Here is a 28,000-nt window from a genome sequence, read left to right on the forward strand (position 1 = left end):
CTCCAGAGCCCATAGCCACCCTTTTCTTAATAGCCCGTAAATTCAGCATTCACCATTAGCAGGGCCACGATTACCTGGCACTTCATGGCTTGCAGTTGCTCCTTGAGTTCGGTCACTTCCTTCCCAGTGCCCTTGCTGTCTGCCAGCCGAGCTTTGCTGTGTTGTGTGAGTAGCTTGGCGTTCTTGGGCCTGGGGCTATCACCGCTTCTGGCTTTCTGGGCGGCTGTTTCCAATATATCACCTGCGTGCTCGCTGTAAGGAATCCTGTGTGGAGGCAACTGGGTGTCTATGATCTCCTCTAAGTCACTGGGTCGCCGCAGGATTTCAGAGCTCTAGGGAAACAGAAGACAGTATGTTTACACGAACATTGGGAATGGTCTACAATGTACAAGCTGTTCACAATCCCCAGGGCCACAATGTAGGTCAGATTGATTGACAGGTAACAGAACAGGTGTATTTCTAAATCACACGTTCATGCTCGGGCATCATGGCGCTTGAAACTGATGCTTATTGTTACCCAACTCAATGGTGCTCATTGTATCAGCCTCTGGAGGAAAAAGGCCGGAGTGGACCTGCTTGGATCCGAGCCTCTGACCATGAGGTGGAAAACAGTTTCCGGTCTTCAGTGCATTAGTCCAGTGAGCCACAGATCCAATGAGACATAGTTCGGTGTCATACATCCATATGTAAATATTTTTGATATTTGTCAATGTAATATGTGTTGCTTTAACACTGAATCTAGTGGCTGTAGCAATGTTTTATTTGTAGGTAACTAACTGCTACCAGTTTGAGATCTGAGTTTACAATGGACAATTCATCCATGTATCTAATTGTCTACCAAGCTATGTGGCTACCTGTATTCAATTCATTTATTTATTTATTTATTTAGACTTCCCTTAGCTCAATGTGCCTCACGTCTCTTTCATCTGACCGCCCATGTTGAGCAATGTGGACTTCATGATGTATGCATCTAATGTATGCCCATATGTGTCTACTTATGTATGCATTTATATTTAGGGCTTTTTAAAGCGTGGACAGGGCCATGAAGGCTTCACAGCACCTCACAGTCAACACTAGATTTTAAAAAACCCATAACAAATACGCACAGTGGGTATGCAAAGAAGCTGCAAACACGAGGCACACTGGCACACAGTATGAAAAAGAGGAAGAGGTTATGTGTTTGCAAATGCAAATGTGAAAGAAATAAGCAGAGAGGCAGCTCAAAGTTTTCAAAAGAGGAATAAAGAGAACATTTCCTGCTGCCTTGGTAGGCTGGGCTTGAAGCACTCATGGCTGTCAGGAATTGTCTGAGAAAGCGGGGTTGGAGAGGGCCCCCCACCACCCCCGAAGAGTTCTAGGTAAGTGATAAATCTGCGGGGAGAGGACAAGACACACGTGGGCATCAGGGACGATGGAGAACGAATGAGGAATCAGTCGATGTCTGATTAAGTGTTGGCAGCGAGGCCATATACATTAAATAATTGGATATATGAGATCCGAAGTAGTAACGGGCGTATGATCCAGCACATGTGTGTTGGGGATTTGAATATTGAGAAATGGCAAACATGCCATGTAAGGCGGTATGTGGAGCAAATTCAGTGAAGTGTGGGCAGCAGAGCGTGACATGCTGTAGTTATGGACGAGGGGTCACTTGGGAGGCATACAGTCAGTAAAAGGAGACATGCTCCCTTGTGCTCGTCTTCTACGGGTACGGGACATGCACGCTAAAGGGCAATGAAGCAGAGTAAGTGTAACTACAGTGAGAGCCCAGGGTGGTCATGGGAGAACGCCATGGACACCTTGAGGGGCCGGGAAGGAAACGGAGCTTTTTTTGGTAAGGTGAGGCTGGTTTTCATTTGCAAGAGAAGTGCACTTTCAGGAGGCAGGGGTTGGGGGTGGTGGGGGGTTTAGGTTCTTTGCATGAGATGATGGTGATGACGGTGGTGGGAGGATGAGACTTCCGAATTCTCTGGGACATCCGAAGAACTAGTTCAGAGTTTGGAGCCTCTTCATTAAATTCTCATTTCTCCTACTGGATAGAACTGTGGATCTGTACCTTCGATTGGTCTATATATCTGACTAGGTATTTAGCAGCATATGTCTATCTATGTGTTTGCATGCCTGTGTACATAGCATACTATATCTGTATATCTATGTCCTAAGGCCAATTGTGATTGTTCGTGCTCGCCACACATCAGTGTGGACTGTGTCTTCAGTGAAGGGGTTCACAGCAGGGGTGTTGCTAGGTCTGGAAAAGACCCGGGGCTACGCTAATGTTGAAACTGTCGGGACTGGGGGCTAGCTAGCCTTTTGGTTGTAGCTCCTGAGATTCTATCCGGGGCTACAACCAAAATACCAGGGGCTATAGCCCCCTAAGCCGCAACGCCTCTGGTTCACAGCATGGCTAGCTTTTTTTTCACAGCAGCAATCTGCATTAAAAAGCTCAAGGATGTAAAGTATTTCTAAGCAAAAGGGGACGATAGACTATGAACGTTAAGACTCCTGGCCAGATCGTTTGTATACAACATGCATTGCCATATACAGAATATGTACAGGGAAAGCTAGGTTATTCAGCATCATTGGAAAGGCAACGATGCCAGATAAGGAAACATGCTCGTAACCCAGTGCCAGCTATTCGGATGGCAGAAATCAAAAGACAACATAGAAAACAGACCGGATAACAAAGCATCCTGGAATGTTGCTCTGTTTGCCAACACTCTACCATCTGCACGTTCGGTTATCCAGCATTCAAACGTTATTATTCTGTATTTATTTAACCAGAACTGTTCTATTACTGGCAATGAGAAATGTATTTATTTATTTATGGTTTGCTTATTAGGCACTTATAGAATAAGAATATACTGTTTCGAAGTGCCCACAGAGCAGGGAGGGAGAGTGGGAAATACATTACAGCACAATATTTAAGAGCAGAGGGGGAAGAGGGAGGGGGACAAAGCTACTTTGCTTGCGAGTATTCAGAACGTGCAAGTGCAGAAAGGAAGAGGGAAGAGGGGTATGTGCTGGGGAGTCCGAGCCCTTGGGAGAGCCATGGACGAAGTGCTAGGAATGTTGAGTGCTACACGACTTGGGCCTCGGAAGGTTTAAGTGCGAGTCTCTAGAGTGGATGAAGTGCAGATGCAGTGCTGTGGAAAGATAGGAGCTGGGAAGAATTGGTGTGGGAAGTCAGGGCCCCGATGATTCAGCAACTGTGGGATTAGCAGAGGAGAATGAGGAGCAAAAGATGAAAGTCTTAAAGAACTTCAGTAATTTCAGATGATCCTGCTCAAGACGCAGGGGGGGTGTGAGGCTGTTCCAAAGGAGGGAGCCCGCAGAAGAGGGTGAGCTACCCCCTGCCCTCTGTTTAGCAAAGTGCTTTACACACAAAGATTGGTGCCAGGGGAGGCAAATGGTCTAGAGGGAGAGTATTTAGTAAGATAGAGCTGAAGGTAGTGTGGTCCCCGGGGCCGGACATACTTATGGATGATGCAGAGGGATTTGAATTAAATCCGTGCAGCAACCGGGCGCCAGTGAAGACTTTTTAGTGCAGGAGAGATGCAGTCCCTGGGCTTAAGGTCAAGGATAAGTCTTGCTGCCCTATTCTGGATAAGCTGCAGGGGTCGCACAGTGGAAGAATGAAGATTCAGGAGAAGGCTGTTGCCGTAGTCAAGTCTAGAGAGAACCGCAGCTTGAGTCACATTGAGCCTCTGGGGGAAAGTGAGAAAAGGAAGAATTCCTTTGAGAAGGAAGAGCCGATAGTTGGACTTCTTGGCAATGTCCTGAGTGTGAGGGAGGAAGGAAAGAGAGGAGTCAAAGATAACTCAGGAGGTTCCTGGCTTCATTTGAAGGCGCAGGGGGAGTGTCCAAGGAGGAAGGCCAGAGAGAAGGGATGAAAGAGGGAGCTGGGGTCCCAATGGAAAGGATCTCAGTTTTACAGGTGTTGAGGCAGAGATCATTGGAGCCGCACCAGGACTGGATGGCAGATAGGCAGTCAGGGATGATGAAAGGTGCAAGAGGGTCAGCAGGGCATCTGAAGAGGAGCTGTGTGGCATCTGCGTAACACTGGATGTTGGAGGAGAAAGAGGAGATGAGGCGTTCAAGGAGAGCCAAGTAGATGTTAAAGAGCCAGGGGAGAGTATAGAGCCCTGGGGGACACCACAGGTGGAGATGGAAGTAGGAGAGAAGAAGGGGCCTAGGATGACTTGGGAGGAGCGGTTAGTGAGGAAGGAGGACAGCCAATGTAGTGCCTGTTACGAGAAACCAAGTGTATCGTGAAGCCTTTATATGAGGATGGAATGGTTAACTGTGTCAAAGATCAAGAAGCATAAGGACAGATGGGGAGTTGGTGTCCAGAGATGCGAGCAGTTCGTCAAAGGTGTTCAGAAGAGCAGTTTCCGTGCCTCTGGATGCTTGTGGAGGCCACCAACAAAATCAATGTGAGAGTTAAGTTGGTGCAAGGCCAGCTTCTCAAGTAGCTTCCCCAGGAAGGGGGTGATGGACACAGGACAATAGCTGGCAGGGTAGTTAGGGTCAGAGGATGGGTTTTTCAGGAGTGGGCGCACACGTGAGTGCTTGAGTGGGGAGGGGAAAGATCCAGTGACAAAGGAGTGATTGCAGAAATCAGCAAGAGCAGGGGCAAGAGAGCCAATGTTATCCTTTATGGTCCTGGATGAGCAAGGGGAGACCTGCTTAGAAGAGATCTTCATGGCGCGGACAACTCTGGTAACTTCTTCAGGTGTGACAGGAGAGAAGGAGGAAAAGGAGGAAGGAGGAGGGAGGGGGGTGTGGTGGAGAGGGAGTACAATGGGTTGTAAGGGAGTGTAGTAAGGGTAGTCGGAATGTCCTGGGTTTTGGTGGCAAAGTGTAAGGCCAGTGCATTGCAGAGGGCCAGGGAAGGAGAAGGGGAGGAGAAGACTGCGAGGGGTTGGCTAGTTCCCTGCAGATTTTGCCATGTTATTGGATGTGCCGGATTCCCGTGCCTGAATGTGCACTCTTCTTTGCAGGGATGGCGAGTGTCTGTATTGCCTTTGGAACAGGCGGCAGGCCCGTTTGTCAGAGGGTGAGCCTGGGGTTTGCTACTTTCTTTCTGCTGCCCTACACTCGCTTCAAAGCTGCAAGTTCAGTGTCATACCAAGTGTTATTCTTTGAGGCAGGTTTCAGACGGATCCTCATGACTGGGGCAAGAATGTCAAGAGTGTCGGTGATGGAAAGATGGAGGTTGGTAAGGGCAGAGTCAGAGGTAGAGTCTGAGGTGGAGGGTGAGGGGGGTAATAAATACCAGTTATTAACACAGAGGGATCCTTATTGACCTCCTCTCAGCCAATCAGAACGTTCATAGTGCAGACAATAACTACTGGTATTGACTGCCCTCTGAACATTCGGACTTAAAAAGCAGATAGGGAAACAAGAATTCAATTTCCATGCAGGATGTCTTTTAACAACACCTTGCTAGGAGATTTTGCTTCCACTGCAATATTTTATAAAGATACCAACGAGAATGCTATATCATGGGAAAATGCTTTCACTTTTGTTAGAGAAACCATTTACGGTTACGCAAACCTTAATGAATGTTCATGTTAAATCCACTCCAGTTTAACCACGTTTGCAATTGAAATGCTTTACCTATGATGAAAGGCCTGTCATTTTAATACCAGAAAATAAAACCACATTTAATTTACTAACTCTGTCGATTTATTTTCTCATGATTCATCTAACGTTTTTAATGTCCGCACCAAAGCTCAAAAACATATATTGTTGCTAACATTATGTGCTGATAGCCCTGTAGATCTAGGGAGGGGTCATTATCGCATGGGTTAATGATCCATCACCAACTTATCCCTCAGCTTTCGCCTTGGCCATAACTTGGTGGTGGGTCATTATCCTGCGATAATGACTTCTATCTTGGTCTACAAGGCTATGATAGAAATGCCTGGTTCATAAGGTGCTAGATAACAAAGCTTGTCGTGTGTAAGTCTGTGTGTGTGTGTGTGCATGTGTATAATAACTAAATATGTATGTGCATCAAATATAAAACACACACATCAGATTGGCCCCTTCTCTCCAGCACGTAAGGGATTTAAAGACCTCTTCTTCATGGAACACTTTGTAACCTCTTGATCCCCAGTATCACCTGCTAACCCTCTTTCTCCAGTACCACTCCTCGACTTTCCCCATCATCCTGTTGCTAGTTAGGTTTGTGCTATAGACATTGTATGCATGAATATATCCATACATACTGATAGATGTCATAGTTGAGATGGACCAGGAGAGATCTCTGGGGTCAAATGAATGGTAGAGGTTGAAGATCAGGGTCAGGTGTTTTAGCAGGGGTGAAAGAACTAAGAAGATACCCAGGCAGAGCAGCTCAGACATGGACCAAAGTGAATGGGAGCCGGCATGGGAAAGTGTTCAATCACAATATTCTTCTACAAAGGGAAGAAAGAAGCCCTTACATCTGGGATCCTCCGTTCGCTGTTACTGTTCTGGTGTAGTTTCGACTCCACGTGCCGGATGTATTCTTGCAAGTGCTGATTTTTCTTGAGCTCCTGATGAAGGGTTTGTTCATAATACTCCCTCTTGTTCTATTGCACAAGAGATAAAGGGTTATTTGAGTTATTTGAGTCTCTGTTCAAAATACAGCGTGTGTGACTGATACGCTCAGTGAACAAAGCGGTAGCGTTGGTAATTGGTATGGATTGCTTCACCACCACCAAGAATTGGGTGAACACGTATTATCTAACATAATAAAAAGGCCAGATGTATGTTTGTCCTGCATGTTTGTACGATGCAGTAGCTTCACTTGTTGTCACCGCTAGAGGGAGCAGTTGCCTTAGAATATATAGTGGTCCTAATGTGTTAATGTAAACCTGCACTTTGCTTCGTGTACACGGGCTTCTTCACTAGTATGAACATAAACACTGACAAGATGGAGGTGCTGGCCATTAATTCACCAGGCAAGACATGGATTTCCATCTTCTGGCCTAACTCCTTTGTAATCCGTCCAAAGCCCAAAGAGTCTGTGAAATCTCTTGGAAGAAACGGGTTCGCTCGGTTGCGAAATCATGTTGCTTGCACCTGTGCAGACAACATCCCACCCCCAGACTCGGACTGGCCAAGAAGGCAATGGGCCCATGGGCAAACCGAAAACGCAAAATGCTGGTGTGGGCCAGTTTTTATGCTCAAAGAGGGACAATTTTTTGGCCAATTTGGCCAGTTTGATGAGTTACTTCACTATGCGGCTAATAGTTTTGACCAGTGTTGCTGAATAAATATTCTTTAACATGAAAAATTGCATTACATTTTATCAAAAAACTCCCCCTTTGGTACTATTCAAACAGTGTCACAAAAGAAATGAATTGTCATTTACAACTGGGGGCGACTTTTTCATTGGTGCCCGAGACAATTTTATGTCCCAGTCCGAACCAGCCCAGTCCCCAACCCCAGCTCCTCTTTTGTCTTTTTCTCACCAGGTTGTGGTTTTGAATGTCTTTATCTCTCTCCAACTTGATTGAAATAAAAGCATCTATTTAGGACTCACAACAGTGCTTTACCAGCACTTATAAAGGCTACAGAAAGCTGCAGTCAGAATGCAACTGAAGATTAAAAAACATTATCATATGTCACCAGGCCTCGTATCCCTACACTTTCTTCCTGTAAGGAAAAAGGATTCATTTTCAAAGCGATGCGCACGGTGCCCAAAACCTTTAAAAAGCCTAAATCATCTCCTTTTGCACATATGTTTATTGTCCCAAATGGATAAGATTGTATCTTAAATAAACCATAACTGTTACATCTCAAGAAACTTAACAGCGATGCAAAGAATAGACTCCAGCAGACCGCAGGACAGGATTTGCATCCATCCACCCGCGCACATCTGCAATCATGCGCTACTTGAAGACACATCGCACAACACCTCTGCCATTAGAATGCAGCTATGTCTTTTTAAGAAAATACAGTCTAACTGGACACATAATGCGTCTCTTGAACTTGCATACTCTCCCGAAAACCTCACAGCATCCATCCAAGAGCCAGCTCGACATGGGTCGCTAACAGGGACTTGGCCACCCCTACCTACTTCCGTATTGGCTAAAATGCGCACACGCATGCTAAACTCCTCTGACAAATCTCCCATATCATGGACTTCGGTACCCTGATGGTGTTCTCTTAGGCAATACCAATTGGAAAAGGGGTTATACAAATGCCACATTACATTATATAGAAGAGATCTGAATAGAAGAGATCTGGAGATCGCTCATTCTCTGTTCTTGCTGGGGCACACTGGAATCTCATGCCATTGCACATTAGAATGAAGGAGAGCTTACTGTCATTTAGTAAACGACTTACAACATACCTCTTTAAATTTCCTTTATCTCTTTTTTACCATTCACTGGATACTGCTGTTCTTTCTCTGTAGCACAAAGGTGCCTTCTGGTGTAAAACTGTGCTTTATGAAGACCAAAGTACATACATGCTATGCCAGTGTGCATGCGTCACATCCTGCACTATTGTAAAGTCCTGGGATAAACATGCGTGTCCAAGGTAATTTTCAATAGGGTGCCTATTGCACTAATTTGTTTGCCTCAATGAAACTTTATTGTATGTGATGGCACATGTAAGGAAGCCGCAAAGCTTGATAAAACATATTTGCTATAAAGTACAGTATGTTAAGAACACTTTAGTGTAACATTCTATATAATAAAGGCCAGATGTACGTTTATCCGATGCAGTCATGCACAGTAGGGACTGCCCGCTTCACCTGTTATCCCCGCTAGAGGAAGCTGTTGCCTTATGCATACAATAATAGGACTTCACGTTCATCTTCCAGGGAAACAAAACGTGTATTTCAATAATGATAAACATACATTTAGCTGCAGAAAAGGCCCAAGACAGCGATACCACTTTAACAGCATACTTCAAGTTGAATGAAGAGGATCATGCTGCACGTGAAATGTATTACTCTGACATCCCTCAACATTATATATTTGATTCCAAAACCCATAAGTGGAATCCAAGACAAAGAGGAGCAGATAGAACAATTGGCCGTATGTACTATATGCTGATCTTTCATCGGATTCTGAGAGATTTTGTTTGATGTTACTGCTCCTCCACATAAAATGAGCAAAATCCTTTACACATGTTTTTCCTATTAATATAAATTACATTAAAATATACCACATAACATAGTATTTTAATACTGCAATGCACTATACTATACAGTAGACAGAAGTGCCAGAACCACGAGATAGCCACGTAAAGGCAAGTGCAGGGAAGACAAAGGGAAATAGGGAAGGGGAAGACGGAATAATCTAGATCCTCCAAGAGCCGGTCCTGTTTAGCCACTTGAGTGATGCGCTTCAGTGATCAATGCTAGTTGGTGAGTAATTTCTAGTGCAGTAATTGGGATTAGGCCATAAAATCATAGGTTTGCATCTAGAGTAAGAAAATATATCCTGAACTCTCTACCCAGGCTGAATTCAGCGGCATATGGGTAAACCTCCTCTGTTTCATCACACAAGCAACGTGTCGACAGCTATTACATGCAATGCAGACATACATGGGCCATCTAATAATGCTCCCAAAACTATGATAAATACAAGAGCGTTGTACCGTACTGCATGATAAGAAGCCCAGGATTGAATATAGAACCTCATGCAAGTTGGTTATTCCGTACCATTCTTGAACCCTTGGGCTTGTGCGATTTGATTGAGATCAAGTGTGATCAGATGCCTACATGGCACCAGGGCACCACTTTTCCAGCCTTGGCTTTGCACTTAAAGAACGAATGGATTCTTGGAGATGCATTCTTTGTTTACTTTATTCACACACATTGGAACTAAACACCAGCCATCAACTATTTGTAAACGTTAATGTCAGGACTCGAAAAATGGTGTCCCAATGACAGTCATCTGGTCATTCTCATAAGGCACTCATTTCACCATTGCTCAGTCGGGCCAAGAATCGGTGCAGGGTGGGTGGAAATCATTATTAGCGATAGGATTTTTTTAGTGAGCCATGTTGTGAGTTCTGGTGTTTCTAGTACACGTTGGGAAAAGATTCCCAAATATTTTGACCCCTCACTGATATAGGGAGAGTCCTTTTATCATTTAATTTTGAGCATCTGAATCAACGTTCTTGTGTTCTGGTGCAAGAAAGCATTGATGCAAGCTGATGGCAAGAGTTCTTCCATGGAGAAGGGCTTTATTGGTGATTAGATGATGCTGTGCTCGGGCAACTTTGCAAACATCAGCTTCATAGAAAGCCCCACACAAAGTAAAAAATCTGAAGCCACAGTACAGTAATGCACATGAAATGATTTACGTAGATTTGCACTGGAGTAAATCAGGAGATGCGTGTGAGAATCTCTCATCAGGACCTGCTACCCTATGCCTGGATCATTCAACGAAAACTGGTGCAAATTAGGGTCTGCGAGATGCTCCTCTGAAAACGTGATTCACAAATAGTTGCTCTAGGCACCTCTGGATTCGACGCAACACATATTTGTGAATAAGGCTAATTTATTTGACTTTTTAAACATTAACCTTAACTGTGACCTGATTATTTTGTATAGATAATGATGTCTTATTTATATAGCGCCTTTATCCAAAGCGCTTTACAGAGCTCACATTTACATACAATATCACCCAACCTAAGTTGGTACTCATTTATCGACCTCGAAAGGATGAAAGGCGGAGTTGGCCTTGCCGGGATTCGAACCTGCAACCTGCTGAGCTATCTTACCAGCATAGGCATGGGCCTTTGAAAGGTCGGTTGAACACTAATCAGCTTCCTTCAAATACCAATACAATATCTTTATATTGGCATTTGGAGAAATCATGCTTTCTCACTGAACCACGATGACACCAGATTTGTCAGCACATTGATGAAGTATTTTAATGCCAAACTGTTTCATCTTCTTCATAGAGGCGTTGCAATCTAGAGTAAAATGCATGGGAAGAGGACAGCATGGGTTTAATCCCAACAGCACCAGCTCACCCTATTAATTGACTTCCCCGTGCCTCAATTATATTACTGGCTAAATTCTGGAGTTCTTAGAAATAGACTAAGCTCAAACCTCTGGCCAATATATAAAAACAAATACCTGGTCTTGCAAGACCTCCTTTGAAATACCTGCTCATGGTCCAGCTTCATTGAAAGTCTCTCGACGTGTTGCTTCAGGGCTACCACTTCCTGCTGGAGACACCCCACCGTTTGCTGCAAACCAGTCGTAGAGCTGCGGTAAATCTGATCCCAGTCTAGGTTTAGCTTCATGAGCTGGAATAGAATGTCAGTGAGACGACGGGCACATTGACTTTAGCAGCTGAGAAAGGACCTCATGCATGACATTCTAAAGTACATTCAGACGTGTTAGGCAATATCCGATGAGCATAAAGGAAGTGGGTAAATCGCCATTTGATTGGCCGCTTCCTACATGAGGTTGGGAAAAATGTGGTACAGAGCCTATTTGAGGAACAAAATCTGAAACAAACTTCTGCAAGGTTATATTTTTCATTATTAAATGTTTATTACTAAAATATGCACTGCAAAATTAATGCATGTAAGTTGGGCAATATTCGTTAAGAAGATGGCAATGGGCATAAACGAAGCAGATGCAGCTATATCCATATGTCCATTAGGTCACACATTCTTATGTTTGCACTAGATACAAGATCTTTTTGAATTCCTCTTTCCGTGTAGAGCATTAAGGAGAATATGGCAACATTCTATAATGTTGAAAAAGTATAGCATAATGATTGGAATCAACATTTAGCATGTAGTTTTCAAATATTTGATTGTCTTGAAAACTAAATTTAGAAATTAATTGCTTTAGTGTTATTTTTATATCAGCGGGTGTGACTAAATTATTAACCAAGTGCAACAATTAGGGGGAGAGTATTTCTCACGCCACCCATAGTTTTACTCCTGCTTCCCGACACACCTCTAACCCTTCTTATTTACGACATCCGTCCTGGTGCTGAAGTGCTTTGAAGAGTGTGACAGGTGATATGCTTTCCCTATAGAAAACACTTAAAGCAATAAACAAAGCTTTACTTCCACCACTTTCCCTTTGTCTGCCATTGTTTCCATCTTTATCTCTCTCCCTCCCTTTAATGCTTCTCGCTCTTCCCGCATCACTTTCTCCAGGGTCCTATATCTCTCCATCTGTACTTCCAACCCCACACATCCTGTTCTTCTGCTTGTAGTACTTACTTTCACCTGGCTCCATTGTTTGCCCTCTTCTTCTCCTTCACTCTCCAGGGACACAAAGCGCTCTGAAGTATCTAAAGTCCAATCCTACAAGTTGAAGAATTTTCTACTGTGCCTGTGAGTGCAAGAATATAGTCAAATGTTGTTTCTTTCACAAGCGTGTGTGTGCCTCCATAACTAGGCTCTTATGATGACTGTTCCCCTTTAGAGGTAGGGGTCTTCTCTATGGACAGAATTGCAACAGCAGGTTTTCTTATGGCTATTGGACCTCAGCTTTGAATGTGACATCAAATTGAACATGACTATTAGCAACTTTTTATGATTTAATGGATATGTTAATCCAAATGTTTCCTTCACTCTGCGCCTTCTAGTGCTCTTACCTCCTTTTTATTTTCAGTGACTACACTTATGCCATCTCAGCAACATGAAGCTGTTCTTGCCAACCACATGCCCGATTGTTACGCTTAATGGCAAAGCCTGAGAAATCCTTACACTGGTTGAATTAAAGCATTTTACTTCAGTCTGTCAAATGTTAGTTTCTGAGATTCCCCGTCATCTTCTGGGGGAAAGCCATTATTTTCAGATTCTTCCTCAAATTTCAATCACTTCTGCACTATTCTAAAGTGCTCGAAAGGTTTGTGTTCAACCATCTTACCAATTTCTTAAACATCCACAACCTTCAAGACCACCTACAAGCAGGTTTCCGCTCTTTTCAGTCCACGGAAACTGCTCTCATGAACGTCTACAACTTCATCGCCTCTGCTGAGCACTGCAACATGTCCTCTATCCTAATTCATCTTGGCCTGTGCGCTGCCTTTGACATTATTGATAATTCTGATCTCCTTAATACACTCTCTCTCTTCTTGGGATTCACGATCAAACCCTTTCCTGGATTGAATCCTCCCTGGCACCTCACCAGTTTGCGGTCTCCTGGAGCAACAACATTTCTGAACTCACTCCTCTAACTATTAGTGTTCCACAAGGCTCTGTCTTGAGTCCGCTCCTCTTTACTCTCTACACCTCTGCTCTTGGGGCACTAATCTTCTCCTTTGGGTTCTTGTACCAACTCTTTGCGGATGACACCCAAATCATCTTCTCTTTTCCTGAACCCTTCTCTGATCTCTCTATCAATATTTCCAACTGTCTCTCTGCCATTAAATATTGGATGGCTTAGCACTCTCTGATGTGAAACTCTACCAAAATAGAGATGCTCCTCTTCCCTGCCAAAAGCTCCCTCTCATACCTTCCTCTGCCTATCCGGTTGCCACCTGACACTCTCCTCTGCTCTTCTTCAGCTGGAAACCTCAGCGTCATCTTGGACCCTTCTTGTGCCTTCTCTACTTTCATCTCCAAAACTGGAACAGCTGCTCGCCTCAACCTCCCAAATATTAGGAAAATCAGGCACCTCCTTCCTTTCAACGCCACTAAGCATCTCTTAACCACTCTTGTCTTCTCTAAACTGGACTACTGTGCCAGCATCCGCTTTGGTCTCCCCAACGATGCTTTCTGTCCTCTCGACAAGATCATTAACTTTGCTACCAGGACTCTCTTTGAACTCCCTCACTTTACACTAACTTCCTCATATCGTCACCAGGCTGGATGGCTGATAATGCAAAACAGGGCTAGATTTAAATGTCTTCTCCTGGTTCACAAATGTATACGCGGTAAGGCACCACTCTATCCTCCTCTATCCAACTCTACCATCCTTCTTGTAATCTCCATTCTACCTCCTCTACTACCCTTGTGGCTCCTTGCCCTCCCTGTGCTTCCACTTGCTTCCGCTCCTTCTCTCTTCTTGCTCCACATGTGTGGAATTCTCTTCCCCCCGGACATCCGAGAAATAGTCCACACAGATTTGATCAAAACCAAACTAAAAGCCTACCGCCTCTCCTGAGAGTCTGCCTCTTAAACTACCTCTAATCTGCCAGCTAGCTAACATTTTTCCCTCACCTCTAATAAGCCCCTGTCCCTCTCTTCCTATGCTTTTCACTCGGGAACTTCACCCATCATGGTCACAACCCAAGCACAGCTGGCCGTACTGCCTACCTGCACTTATAAAAAGAATTCCAATGTTGGTCGTCCTTAATCGATGCATGTCCATTTAAGTATTGTCCCCGGTGACTGTTCCATTTACTCCCCTCCACAACCTGGGTAAGGATATCCCTCAAACTCACCCCATTGTAAGAAGCTCACTGCTTCTGGGTCAAATCTGATTTCTTATCTATTGTAAGTTCTTTTGTGATCAAAAGAGCATTGTTCCTCTGTATATAAAAAAAAAATTAAAATAATAATTTGAGTTGTAAAGTTCAAAACACGGTTCAATGTTTAAAAAGTTGATGTTGCCATTTAAGTGGCCTGAAGCCTTGCTGCACTGACACGAGCGCATATTTGATAGTACTTGAAATTGAATTCAGGAGGGCACATGAATTATGTTGGAAGATCTTAGCATGAAAGCATGTGGAGTGAAAAAGTCTTTTTGGTTTCAATGAAAACTCAAAAGACCGATTTAGAAAGATCACTCGGAGACCGCTGAGGGCGGTCTTTCTAAATCCAACTTTCATGACCCTGCCGCACGTGTGTGTGTGTGTATATATATATATACATATATATATCTTGTTGGGTGTCCTGACCCACGTTTGGACTATTATGCTGCAACACTTGGTGCAGTGGGCTTAGGAAATCCAAGAGGGCGGAAAAGCCCACATTTGCGCCAGAATCCTGGAGAACCGTGCAGTCTTTGCGCACAACAAAATGGTCGTCTGACCTGCCACCCACCAGTGTGAGGGGCCAGAAGCGCCATGAGCGAAATCAGTGCTAAGGAATATGGTGCTGTTCAAAATCTGTTATTAATGTCAAAAATGGGTGAAATACTGGTGCTCACCACTGCCAGACAGCCGGCGTTTTAAAACCACCAGACACTTGTGTAAAACTGAATAAATGAACCAAACCAGGCCAAAGAAAGACTTATTAAGAGGTGGATACAATGTAAAACTATATTCTGAAATGACTTGAAGGAAGTAATTGTCTAATGTATGTATTGAAAATAGCTGGGGATGTCAGCAGCTTAAGTGAATTTGGGTTTAAAGCCACTAAAATCGAAATGTTTAGAATAAATTAGTGACCTACTTTTGAGGGTCACATAGGTTGCAATTGTTGCAATTGTTTAAATGTCATAGTTTTGAACTTAGAATCAGTGTTCTAGCTGCATGTGTAAAAATTGCAAGTTTGGTTTGAATGTAGAAAAATGGGAACCAAAGTGACAATTAGCTGACGCCTGGCTTAAAGAGATGGAATTCTGCCTGACAACTACCCCCGACAGGAGTTGAAACTTGATCAGCAGCTGTGTTCCCAGGCCTGGTTGCATTCTGCTGCCCCTGCCAAAAGGAGATGACACCTCTCTGATTGAATTAGGGGAGTGGCACCTGGGGACTGCAGGAAACTGAACAAAGCACTGTCTTGGGCTCAGGCAAATGTTATATGGTGGGGAGTCGTAAAATAGCTTCCTCTTGGGAGAAGTGGGAGGAGAAGTGCCTCTGTGAGGAAGCTGAGCTTGGGGGAAGTGGACAAACCAGAAATTCCACCATGTGCTTTGGAAAACCACACCCCTTTGGGGCCAGAGCATAATTTTAAAAAGATGGATAATTCATAGTGCAGACTTGTAAAAATTATATAAATAATATCATTCTTGTGATTTTTCTGTGCACATTTTAAGAGGTGTCAGGACTCTGTGGTATGTTCTGGGGAGTAGTCGCGGAAAATAAGGTTGTTACTCCAAATGTATGCATGTTAAAAATCTGACACTTTATCATCTGAAACCCATATCCCTTGTGCACACTTGTGTAAAATCTGGAAAAGTTTAGAGGTTGTTATCTGGATGAAAAGGGCAGAATTCTGTCAAAAGTGGACACAACATCTTACAAAGACAGGGATCGGATGGTTTGGTGCTACAGAAAATATGTTAACTGGACATATAATATTAGAAAAATGGTACATAGATAAATGGGTATTTGGATCAGAAATAGATTTGTGTGCAATTTGACAAGGGGAGGATCCTCGGACCATAAACCTACCTCATCACTCTGACTCACTGTTCCCTTCTCAAATCAGGTCAAAGGGAAATCCTTGACCTATCAAATCGTGAGTGGGTTGGGCAAAGAAAGTTAGCATCCACACCCATTTTCAAAAGACATAAAAAGAGCCACTGGAACCCAGGTAGGGACATTCACTTTCCACTTCCTTGCGGGACGCTTTGCCGGGAGACTCCAGACTTCAAATCCATCAATCTCAGGAGAGACCAGAGATCCAGATCGCTGTGCAGTGCTGAGAGCTGACCCAGATCGCTGTGCGCAGAACCAGTACCCAGTTGCGAGAGAACCGCAGCCAATCCTGACCCGATCCGTGACGAAGTCGCATTCCTGTCCAAAATATAGTGCGAGTACTCAGCCAGAACTGTGCAAAACCAATCTCTTAGTTTAAAATAATCTAATTCAAACTATTTTAACCTATTGAGAACTGCATCATAGAAATCGTGTCCCTCCTGTTGATTCAAAGCTGAAAAACTGTCATCTGTCATTCTGAGCTTTACTTTTATTTTGAGAATCTACCTTCACAAAATCGTCTGTATCTCTTGAACCGTTTGTGATAGAAGCGAGATTTCACTTTTATTTTAAAGCTGAGATTCTAAGCTTTCTAACAAGCTCTACTCCTTACAGTTCCTTCATAATTGTGCTCGATGCACACAACTAAATTGCCGCGATTTGACATTTTGTTTCATTTCAGCCACGTGTAAAAATATTTGTCTTTTGCTTCCATTACGGAATTCCGTTTTCAACCTGGTAACCATCCCTGAATCATTGATAGGGCTGGCCTGAACTGATTTAAAGTATCTCTCACTCACCATGAACCTCTAGAGGGAATTACATCATTTTTAGCATATTTTTCCCTTCTTTGCATACCACCTTTAAAGTACTTTGCCCATGTTTAAAGTCATCCCTGTTTCTCTAAGCTTGCTAGGGGGGGAACTGAATTCGTATTGTACTGTGATTGTATTCCTGAAGACTGTGTGTGTTACTTCCACCTCCTTACATTGCATAGAGGGGGGGTGAATTGCCAAAAGGGGAAAAGTGATTATATTATGTTTTGCTGAAATCATATCAAGTTTATTCCTGTGTTGCTTCTTTTCCACCTTGCATTTCCTTGTACCATATAAAGCATTCTCAGCTACCTTATCCTCTATACTACTCCTAAGTAATTAAACCAGTGTGCTAGTATAACATCATCCATTGTTGATCACTCACTGTCATATGTCTAAGTGTGATATCAAATATTAATTTATTATAAAAGTGTGATATATATCTATTGTTTAATTTTTCAAATAAACCTTTTTAATTTGCAAAACAAACCTACTTCTTGGCTCAGTGGGGTCAGGGGGATTCTAAGAGAGGGTGCTATATAAGGGTTTATCATCCAGAGTATAACTTGTCATAAAAATATATAAATAAGGGCTTCCCTTGGGCGTCCCAGACGAGGCACTGTCTTAGTGGGATTGCTGAATTGAAGTTGTTTAACTATATATATATATATATATATATATATATATGGGCAATGTTTGTAGTGTGGAGGGGAGGCAGCTCGGGAGAAAGTGTAAATGTGTTTCTGTGGGTTGAAGAGGAGTGTTTGTGGCGTGGAAGTGAAGGGGCGGGTGGGCATGTAAGCATGTGTGTTTCTGTTTGTGTACGTCTCTCTGAGGGGAGGGCTGGTTGGCATGGGAATGTTTATCACGTGGAGGGGCGGGACAAAGAAACAAATGAGCGGTGGGTAGGGAATAGGTGTTCCAGAGGACTTCGGGGTGGAGGAGTGATAAAAGAAACCTGAATGTAATATTTGGGGATATTGAACGCTGCACTAAATCGGATTAAATAAATCGATCGTTTTTTCAGTGCAACCTTTTATATTCAAAAATATCACAAAGGACCTCTATAAGATCTTAGCATGAGGTCATGAGATTCCCTGTTTTCCATGCTGCTGCAAGTTTGGCAGTCTACTTAGATGATTTTGCAGGTGGGAGATTGTATCATGGGCGGTGATAACTTGAAGGCAAAGTAAATACGGTGGGCATGATCACGACTTTGGCGGTAACCCATAAATCCGGCGGTAGCGCTATTACTGCCGGATTTAAGGGTCCGCCAAATCAGGACTTCGGCGAAATCCGGCAAAAATTCCCGCTATTACAGCAGTGGGAAATCCGCCGGCGGTAAGAGCGCGAAAATTCCTCATGGAGCCCAATGGGGAATGGGGCATTCCCGAATGGGGAATGGGGATTAACATTACCGCCAAACTCGTGATCAGGCGCTATCAGCGCCGGGGAGTTTGGCGGTAGGGCTAATACCGCCGGCATTACCGCCAAAGTCGTGATCAGGCCCAGTGTCTTGGTGGTGCTAGTGCTGTACAAGAAAAGTGTGAGCTTGTGCACTTCGCTTGATCACAGAGCTGGCTGATCAACAACCTACCTAAATCTCAATCCACAGGGTTCTGGTCATAGTGGCATGCAGACATTTATTTTAGATATGAGGACAATTCAATTCAGACAGTAATAGCATTTGTTATTTGCAACGGTTGTAATGTAGATGCATACGTTAATATGTGGCCTTGTGAATGATATGTTTTGATTATGATTGCAATGTGGAAGAAAATATCTTTCCTTGAACCTTCAGGTGCATCTGCATCCTGGTCATCAAGGAAAGGGAAATGGTACTAAGTGCAGTCCCTTCTCCCCCTTTCATGGCGGCAATCTTTTTTGTTTACTTATTTCAATGTCCGCCATGCAAAGGGAAAACGGACTGTGTTGTCCCAGCCCCTTCCATGGCAGCCATTTTGTTTGTTTACTTTTGTTCTCTATATTTTGAATGTCTGCCATGGAAAGGGAGAAGGGACTACACGTAGTCCCTTCTTCCCGATCCCTGGCAGGCATTTTTGTTTCAAAGCCGTTCCTCAACTCGAGAAAAAAATGCTATTAGTACCCCGGTACGACGTGCTGGGGTACTAATAGCAATAGAACCCTTGGAGGGGGGCATCACCAGTCCGGTAATGCCCCCAGGGCTACATTGAAGCCCTTTCTCTTTGCTCAGGCTTCTAACTATTGCCCCAGGGCATTACCCTACCAGTAATGCCCCCATAGGTGGATTCAGAGTGAAAGTTGATAGGACTATTAGCAAAGTTGGTTTAACACAACTCTTTTACTGAGGAATGTGTCAATTTTTCTCCTGCTAGGAAAAAGCTGCCACTATCCATAGAAAACAGTGGCCAACGATAGTCTATTGTTTGTAGCAAGGGCTGTCATTGGTATCTCCACTGTGTGCCTGGCTGCAATATGGAGATCTATCCCGATTTACCACATGCAACAGTGAAAGGCAGTGGAACTTGGAACCCACGAACATTCCATGTCACATACGGCAATCCATTCACGCAGCCAATGAGAATAAAGCAAGCGGAAGTGGAAGACACTCACCTCCTTGTTGATTCGACGGAGCTCAGTGTTTTTGTTCAGCAGCAGCAGCTTCTCCTCATCTGAGGAAGTCACCGTCATGCTCTCGGAAATGACAGTCACATTCTCCTCAGAGTCGAGCCTGTCGCACAACGCAGGGTCCGTGTGCACAGCCGTGCATGCGTCACTAAAACAAGGGAGAAGGCGGAGAGCATAAGAGAGGAGGAAGGGCACGAAGGCCAGTCTTCTATAAACTCCCTGCAGGAGCTTTCTCGGCAAAGCCCAGTCCACATTGAAAACTCCTTTTAAGCTGAACACTGCACCCTCCAACATCACTCCCCCACCCCCCACTTTCTGATGTAAACTTATGCTGCTCCTCTTCCAAACACACCTGCTCTAGGTGCAACCAGGTGCAATCCAGTCTCGGGAGGATAGCTCAGAGGCAAAGTGCTCGGCTTGGAAGCAAGACGACACGGAGCAACACAGGATAGAGCCCCAGGCCCGCACTTAGAAACCTCTGGGTATTAAGCGCGTTATAAATAAACTATCTTATATCAACCAGCCACATCCTCACGTAACAATTTTCTATGATTTGGTGAAACCACAACTTTTATTGTGATTCCACAACAATTGTGCAAAATGTTCTTCACATGTAAACATTATTGTTAAATGTAAACTAAAGTGTTCCCTCTATTTTTAACTTAAGGTTCAAAAGAGTGCATGTGGCTCACAGGCAAATTCCCTAGGTATGTGGCACCCTGATAGATTGCCAAAAAAAGACCATAAATACAGCCATGCAATTAGGATACAATACTCAGATGCCTCCCAGTGCCCCGTGGATTATTATCAATACCAGTAGTATATTCTGTTTAGTTCAAAATATAATTTCATCAAACGGTACAATAAATATAAAATACAATCACCTTTACAATCAAAAATAAAATATATTAAAATCAAATAACACATTTACATAATAATTACACAGTAGACATCCTAGAGAATCTGAAATTTAAAACTGTGGGGATAAAACGCTAAAGACTCCAACAAACTCTACAACCATGTGAAAGGATGAAATAAACTTATGCAACTACATTGCCTAAATACAATTTCAGTAAGGCAATTTAATATTTCTGTCGAGGGAGCTGGTACCATGGACAAAAAAGCAAAATGTCCATATTAGTATCTTCAGAAATGTTATCCCAACAACATTTAGAAACATAACGTGAATTCCAGGACACTCGTTTCTCAGCAAAAAGTGACTGATATATAGTTTCCTTGACATGGTATTCGAGATACAAGAAAGATAAAAATCAATTTTTAATTAATCCATTTATTCATTTTTGGGACCTCATTCAAGTCACAGACTTCTTGATTATTATTAATTGTCTGGCTGTCAAAACCAGTGCATTGTTTATCAAATGTGAAAATCCAATTCACATAATGTCCCACTAATGTCATTATACACTACAAGTCCGAGGGCCGTAATAAGTTGGAGAAGGGACAAATTAAATGTGTTTTTACTTTATACTATGTAAATAACAAGGTGGTCTTTATAGGTTAAGCATTTGAATTACAAAGTTGGTTAAACTGAAACAACATTTGGTATCATCTAAAAGTAAAGTTTCTCCATAACAAACTAAAAGCGTTTTCTCATGTTTTAGCATTCTCTTTCATGTGTTAAATAGCATGTTGCAGCCAAAAGACATCTCAGAGAGGAAGTTTCCTGCTGAAAGAAATCTAGCCTGTGAACTGAACTGTTGTTTCCCTGTCTGCTTTTGAAGACAGATTGTTCAGAATGCAGTCAATACCAGTAGTTATTGACTGCACTCTAAACAATTGGATTGGCTGAGAGAAGGTTAATAACAATCTTCATGTGCTAATATAGGACATGTTGGAGATTCTGCAAATAGTCTGCAAATAGTCTCATTGTACTTTTTCCAATAATGTTGGCACATTTGTTCATTGGTGTTTATGTATAAGTCAGCGGAAATGGGGCTTCTTCTGCTGGCAGTCATGTCTGAGCATCATTTAAGGTTAACTAAAGGCAGCAAATGCTACACCAATGTGACCTCGTGCAAGCTATATGATTTTCCCAGTCTAATAATACAAATAAGCACACCTGCACCCTTTTCTAATTTTAGTAGCGGGCTGCTGGTGCCTAATGACAGCTCAGGGGCAACGCGCTACCTTGGAAGTAAGTCGACGTGAAGCAACACAGGTTCGATCCCCGGGTCCACGCCTAGAAACCTCTGGGTATTAAGTGCATTATAATACTGCAACTCCCCTGGTTTATTTTGGACTAGCAAAAGTGGCCATATTTCGCACGGCTTCTGTATACAGACATGATAACACTCACCAATTGTTGACAATCATGGAGCAGACGTGGAGGGGAGGTGAGAATTGGCGTGCTGTAAAATGATGGGGCTGTCTGTGCGCTCTCCCCACCTGTCGCCTCACCCTGGCATGTTGCAGTGTGCTGTGGTGCAGGGACCATTAAGTTATGTTTCTGGCATCCAGATGCTTGAAATGAGCTCTGTCTGGTCCTTCTACGGTCACTGTGATGTGTTTGCTGCTTCCAGGCAACTGTCTCATGTGTGGTGGGGCTGAAATCCAGGGAACGGTGTGGGGTGTCCACATGCAATATAGCCCAAAAAGATACATGTGCAAAATTTAGTGCAGATTGGTGGAACAGTGCAGAATTGTATGAGGAACAGAGGAACAAACAAACAAACGAACAGATGTTCTGTATATATATATATATATATATATATATATATATATATATAGATAATAACTAGCAAAAAGTGCCGGTACATGGCACGGGTTCTGCAGAGAGATATAACACTCATCAATTGTTGACAATCATGGAGCAGACGCGTCAGGGAGGTGAGAATTGGCGTGCTGCAGCATAATGGGACCTTCTGTGCACTCTCCCCACCTGTCGCCTCACCCTGGCGCAGTACAGTATGCATTTCAGTGCAAATATCTCGTAGACTGTGCGTCCTAGGTCCTTCAAACATGGATTTTAAGGTCCCGTAGGGACCAAAAGTTTTATGCCGGGCATCAAGATGGTTAAAATCAGCTTTGTCCAGTCCTTCTATGACCACATTGATGTGTTGCATGCTGTGGTGCAAATGCCTCAGAAACGGAGCATCCTAGTGCCTTAAAATGCATTCTATACCTCGCGACCAGACGCTTGAAATTAGCTCTGTCCGGCCCTTCTACGGCCACCTTGATGTTTTGCCACATCCAGGCTACTGTCTCATGTGTGCAGGAGCTAGAATCTGAGGAACTGGGTGGGGTGTCCACATGCAATGTAGCCAGTGACCTCCAGAGGGTGCTAACAGGGAACTGTGCAAAATGTGGTGCAGATTGGTGTAACAGTGTGGAACTGTATGAGGAACAAACAAACATAACAGATTTTCTGTTTGATATATATACAAGATTGTGAAACAAAAAGAAAAAGCCTAACAACAAGGGCAACACTTCAAGACCTGTTTTTTGCTCTAATGCGACTGCAGGATCATTGATTGTTGTACAAACACCCATGTACTCTCTGTGGCCTCTGCACTGGGGCATGCTGTCTGTCCACCACAATCCCAAAGAAGTAGTGTCAAGAGTGATTCTGTGACGTCTTGCGTTAGAAACATTTTAGAGTGTGTCACATGGCTATTAACCCAAGACTGAATCCAAATGGTACATTGGGCTCTGCTAGGACCACTATTGGGCAATAGGGGTGTCCATAAACCAGTACAAGATGTAGAAACTCTTGGGAAAGGGAAATAGCAAGCCCCTCTGAAATCCTGCAGTATAGAAAAGTGTGTCCAACTGTGAATTATCAGAGTCTTCTGCAACTCATGTTTCTCCTCTTACCCCTAGGGTGATCTGATGAGGCCCCTTACAATATAATAGATAATAATAGATGCACTATTCTCACTACTCTAGATGACCTTTCTCATGGGTAGTCTGGAGTAAAAAGAGTATCTTTCTGGAGTGTTCAGAAGTGGACAACTGAAGAATTGATCTAACCTCTCACCTCCTAAATACTAACACGCATGCCCTCATGACAACACTGTTATTGTTTCACATTCACTTTATCTTAAAATGCTCCCTTGTTGGTTGCTATTTGTAGACTTTGGTGGGATTTGGAAACACTGCAACCTGTGCTCAATGTAGATAGGGGCAGATCCCATTATCTACCACTTGTAGATGCAGTGTTGTAGCACAACATTTCGGGGCCCTCGGTGAGCCATGCTGATAGGGCCCCACCAAGCTCGGCAACAAATCACGAGTCACGCCACACTCTGGCCCGGCCTAGACTACCACACTAAACAATGATCATGCAGGGCACGCCACACACTGCACTAGGAGAAAGTTATAAATATGTGTTTTAATACATTATACAGCAAACTTTCTGTGAGAAATTGGCCCAAAAACCAGAGTGTTTGCAAATTGTCTTGTAGGGTAACACCAATCCAAAAATCCAATGCATGCAAGTCACCAACAGTGCCCATGAACATGAATGATTTAATTAATGTAATGTTTTGCTATTAAAAATGACATGCCACAATGAAAACATGTCCAACTGGCTTCACAATGTAGATATGCAATGCATTAAAATGTTTTTTATGTAAAATATTGATGGATGCCCAGAAAAATATACAGCGACACAGTAATAAATTACTAGAGTGGCTGCAACAAAATGCCAGTCTAGCCATTAATTACACATATCATGCCTGCCTAGTTTGGACATGGATGACTATTATGATTTAGCGCACAGCCCCAACCCCACCTCACCACCAGCATGTCCCCTCTTCCTCTGACCCCTTACCCCAACCCTCAAAAATCAGCATAGGCCCAGAATTACCTCCACGTCCCTCTTACTCATCCCAGTACTTACCTATGAGGCAACTTGCTTTATAGGTAAGTACTGGGACGAGGAAGAGTTGGACTGGGAGCAATGATGATCACAGGTAACTGAGCCAGGCATTACCTTCACGTCTCTCTGCCTTGTCGAAGTACTTGTGTATGAGGCAACGTTTCTCATACAAAAGTAAGGGGACGAGTAGGAATAGGACTAGGAGTAATGAAGATTAACAATAAGTAATCCAGGCATTAAACAGAAGTACATGCTCCATTCACCATTCACTCACACACACACACCCAGCCACCCATACATTTACATGTATACCCTTTTACCAAACACACGCACACCCAGGCAGCCACCCATACATCATGCACTTACTCATTCACAGACATCACATAATATACATGTTCTTACCTTTTGAATCTGTTGATCCAGGGAACGAGGCCTCCAGCTCCAATCAGCAGGAATGCTTGTTCCCTCCTTCCACAAAGGAGCTGGGGGCCTCCATGTCATGGGGTGACAGGGAGCCCTATGACTTCAAAAAGAAATCGTTTTTTTTAAGCCACTCTGACTTCATATAGAATGTATTTCCGTTATGGGACTGAAGTACTGTAATGGAAATAATTTCTCAATGGCCTCAAAAAGAATCTATTTCTTTTTGAAGTCCAAAGGACCCCCCCTTCTCCTCCAGGACATGTGGCAGCGAGACCCGCAGCACCGCGGGAGCTGTGGGGGCCCCCTGCTACACCAAAGTGTAGATGGAGCACACCATCGGAGAATCCCAAAGAGATGGATTTCACCCCAAATATCATTTGCAGCATTACAGAAATGAAAGACTATTAATGCAACAAAAACAAGGTATTGTCATTATAATCATTAAAGCTTTAGTAGTGGACTTGAAACCAGTCCATGTCTGGGGGTTCACCCTTGCAACTCTGCTTTTGGTTTTTGTTTGTTCTACTGGGATTTTTCTCATTGATCACTGATTTTACCAGGCTAGCTCCTGGACTGCCACCTTATTCATTCTAGGATAATGACTCATTGCTCACCCACCACATGCTACATTGCCCATTGGTAGTGGCAGTCTGACATATTGACTACTACTACTAATAATATTTTTAAAATAAATATTGAAAAAAAGACAGTTTCAACTCAAGGTAAAAACTTTTGTTTCAACTTCCTTCAGCATTTTACACATTACTTCATCATTCCAACAACACATTAACCAATAACAGTACTGCTCATATCACAATTCATTAAAAAGATCAGATAGATCAGTCTCACATTAGCCCAATTCACAAAATCTCATGCCATGGCTCTTCTTCATGGAACAATTTTTAGAAGCATGTCCATATAATTTACAATTGCACAAACATGTTTCACATTGTTTCAGAGGTCATTCTCGACCACCACTCCATCAAGTCATCGTCAATAGGTGCGAACTTCCCAAGATGTAAGGAACGTTGGTTACGGGTTTCTTCGCACTCATTTACTAAAGCGATTCGACAGACACACAGCAAAAGCGGCAGAGATTTTTCTTTTCTTTGCCACAGAATTTCTTTTGTTTTCGGTGTGTTTGTTTGAAACCTCAGAAATTGATCCCAATAATAACGAGATGGACATTGCAACAAGTAGCAACACTGAACATTTAGTTTTTTCTGTTCAACACCCACACGATGTAAGGATTGCATCTTTTCTCATTTATCTATGTTAACTATCCAAGCCCATGGGGGGCGTGGCCAGCAGCCGAACGATGAGGACGTGAGCTTGCATTGCTCCCGGGCCACCAGCTAGATCCTGAAATAATCCTGCTTTTCCTGCGTGACTGAAAGTACCCAAAGTGCCTCATCGACGTGGAAACTTCTGCTGCACACCCCTACCTGATCCCGGAGCAAATCGGTGCCGGGAGACCCACTAGACACAACTTGCAAAACGCGAGCCCACGCGCCGCAAGACGAACAAAATGGCCGCTGCGGACCGCGGATGAGCGAAGGACGCCGCGCGCCATTGCCAAACCCTGCCCGTGTGTCGGCGGCAAACTAGCGGGGTGAAAGGAGCTGGGTCGAGCTGCACAGCGAGCGAGGGGAAAGGAGAATCGCTGCCAGCGCCTTTCCCGGACTGCGGGGAGCGGATCCCGCTGATGCCTCCCCGCCTCCCGCCTGTGGAATCCCCAGAGCTGTGAAGGTTTCCTTCCTTCCAGCGACAGATCGAGGAGCGGAGGGGAGACATCGCTGGAGGTGGCACCGGGGGCTGACAACCGCAAATATCCAATCCTGCATTATCACGACGGTGTAGGCGCCCATACACTGCTTCCGCCTGCCCCGAAGAAAACTGACATAACGCCGTCAGGCCGCCCGGAGCCACGGTGGCACCGCGGGCGCTCCGCTCAGCGTCGAGCGCCTGCTAGACTCCTGGGGCGGCCCCGCTCATCTCCGGACGGCTGCTGGCGGATCAATCCTGCGGTAAGGAGAAGGGGGAACGGGAGATCAGGGCAAATCCCCTGCGCAACACACCTATACGCTCCCCCTCCCGTGGAGCGGCTCATCGCCTGAGGGCCCCACTACAAGAACTCCTTCAGTGGCCCCATCCAATCCATAAATATAGACGGGTGACCGCCTACAGCACACGTGGGACACCGAAACCCTGGTGCTTTGCTACCGTGCACAAGGACAATACGGTGCACCTGTCCTTGCGTAGGCAAGTAAAGTGGACCAGAAAACAAAACACTACCCATACTGTGTGGGCGCAGATCCATGAGCACTCCAGGGGATACGACACAAGCCCCCTGAAAGCAAAAATAAACTGACCGCTAAACCCAACACGGAATCCAGCAGACCACACCTGGGCCGCGGTGAAGATCCACACAGTGGGGCAGCCGCTCCCATAACGGTTACGGTTATACGATAGAAATCGCCCCTGCAACCCATCCTGGATAAGCAGGCGGAATCTGCGACAAACTGTCCACCGATTGACATCACAGACCATGCCAGCTGCTATGGGGAAGGATAAAACAAAAAAATTCACAAGTCAAAGCAAAAAGGACCAATTCACCACGACCATGGCGAGCATCCAATCGGAAAACGAGCAACCAGACACCATGGTGGAAACAGAGAACATTATATCCCTGAAGGACATCATGGCTGCAATAACAGACTCCAGAACCTCCATGGAACAAAAAATGGACAGCATTAGTCCAAACGTCTCACTCCTTCGCCATGATTTACAGAAACTGACCTCCCGCACAGGGGAAGCGGAGCAACAGATCTCTGGGACTGAGGACGGACTGCGCACTATGGAGCAAAGGATGGCTGGGGTTGTGACACGTCTGAAAACACTGGAGGAGAGGGCAGAAGACAGTGAAGGGAGATCAAGACATAATAACGTCCGCATCCTGGGTGTTACGGAAAAAGGCCCTTCCATGGAGCTGTTCCTTGAACAATGGATAACCA

At 44.1% G+C, this 28,000-nt stretch overlaps 1 protein-coding gene across 2 annotated transcripts in view; it reads right to left on the reverse strand.

The window, feature by feature from the left end:
* LOC138570088 (TNFAIP3-interacting protein 1-like) overlaps positions 1-28,000 on the reverse strand; it is a 199,774-nt gene that overhangs the window by 46,782 nt on the left and 124,992 nt on the right. The window contains exons 2-5 of one of the 2 annotated variants that reach the window (XM_069648682.1): positions 19,709-19,871; positions 11,125-11,268; positions 6,450-6,578; positions 75-332 (exon numbers count right to left, since the gene is read on the reverse strand). In XM_069648682.1, coding sequence (XP_069504783.1) covers positions 75-332; positions 6,450-6,578; positions 11,125-11,268; positions 19,709-19,871 — 694 coding nt within the window. The remainder of the gene's footprint in view (positions 1-74; positions 333-6,449; positions 6,579-11,124; positions 11,269-19,708; positions 19,872-28,000) is intronic. The other variant, XM_069648681.1, reaches the window with a different exon arrangement.

The sequence above is a fragment of the Ambystoma mexicanum genome, chromosome 2q, assembly GCF_040938575.1.
Source record: "Ambystoma mexicanum isolate Mex_15411 chromosome 2q, UKY_AmexF1_1, whole genome shotgun sequence".
Classification (NCBI taxonomy): domain Eukaryota; kingdom Metazoa; phylum Chordata; class Amphibia; order Caudata; family Ambystomatidae; genus Ambystoma; species Ambystoma mexicanum.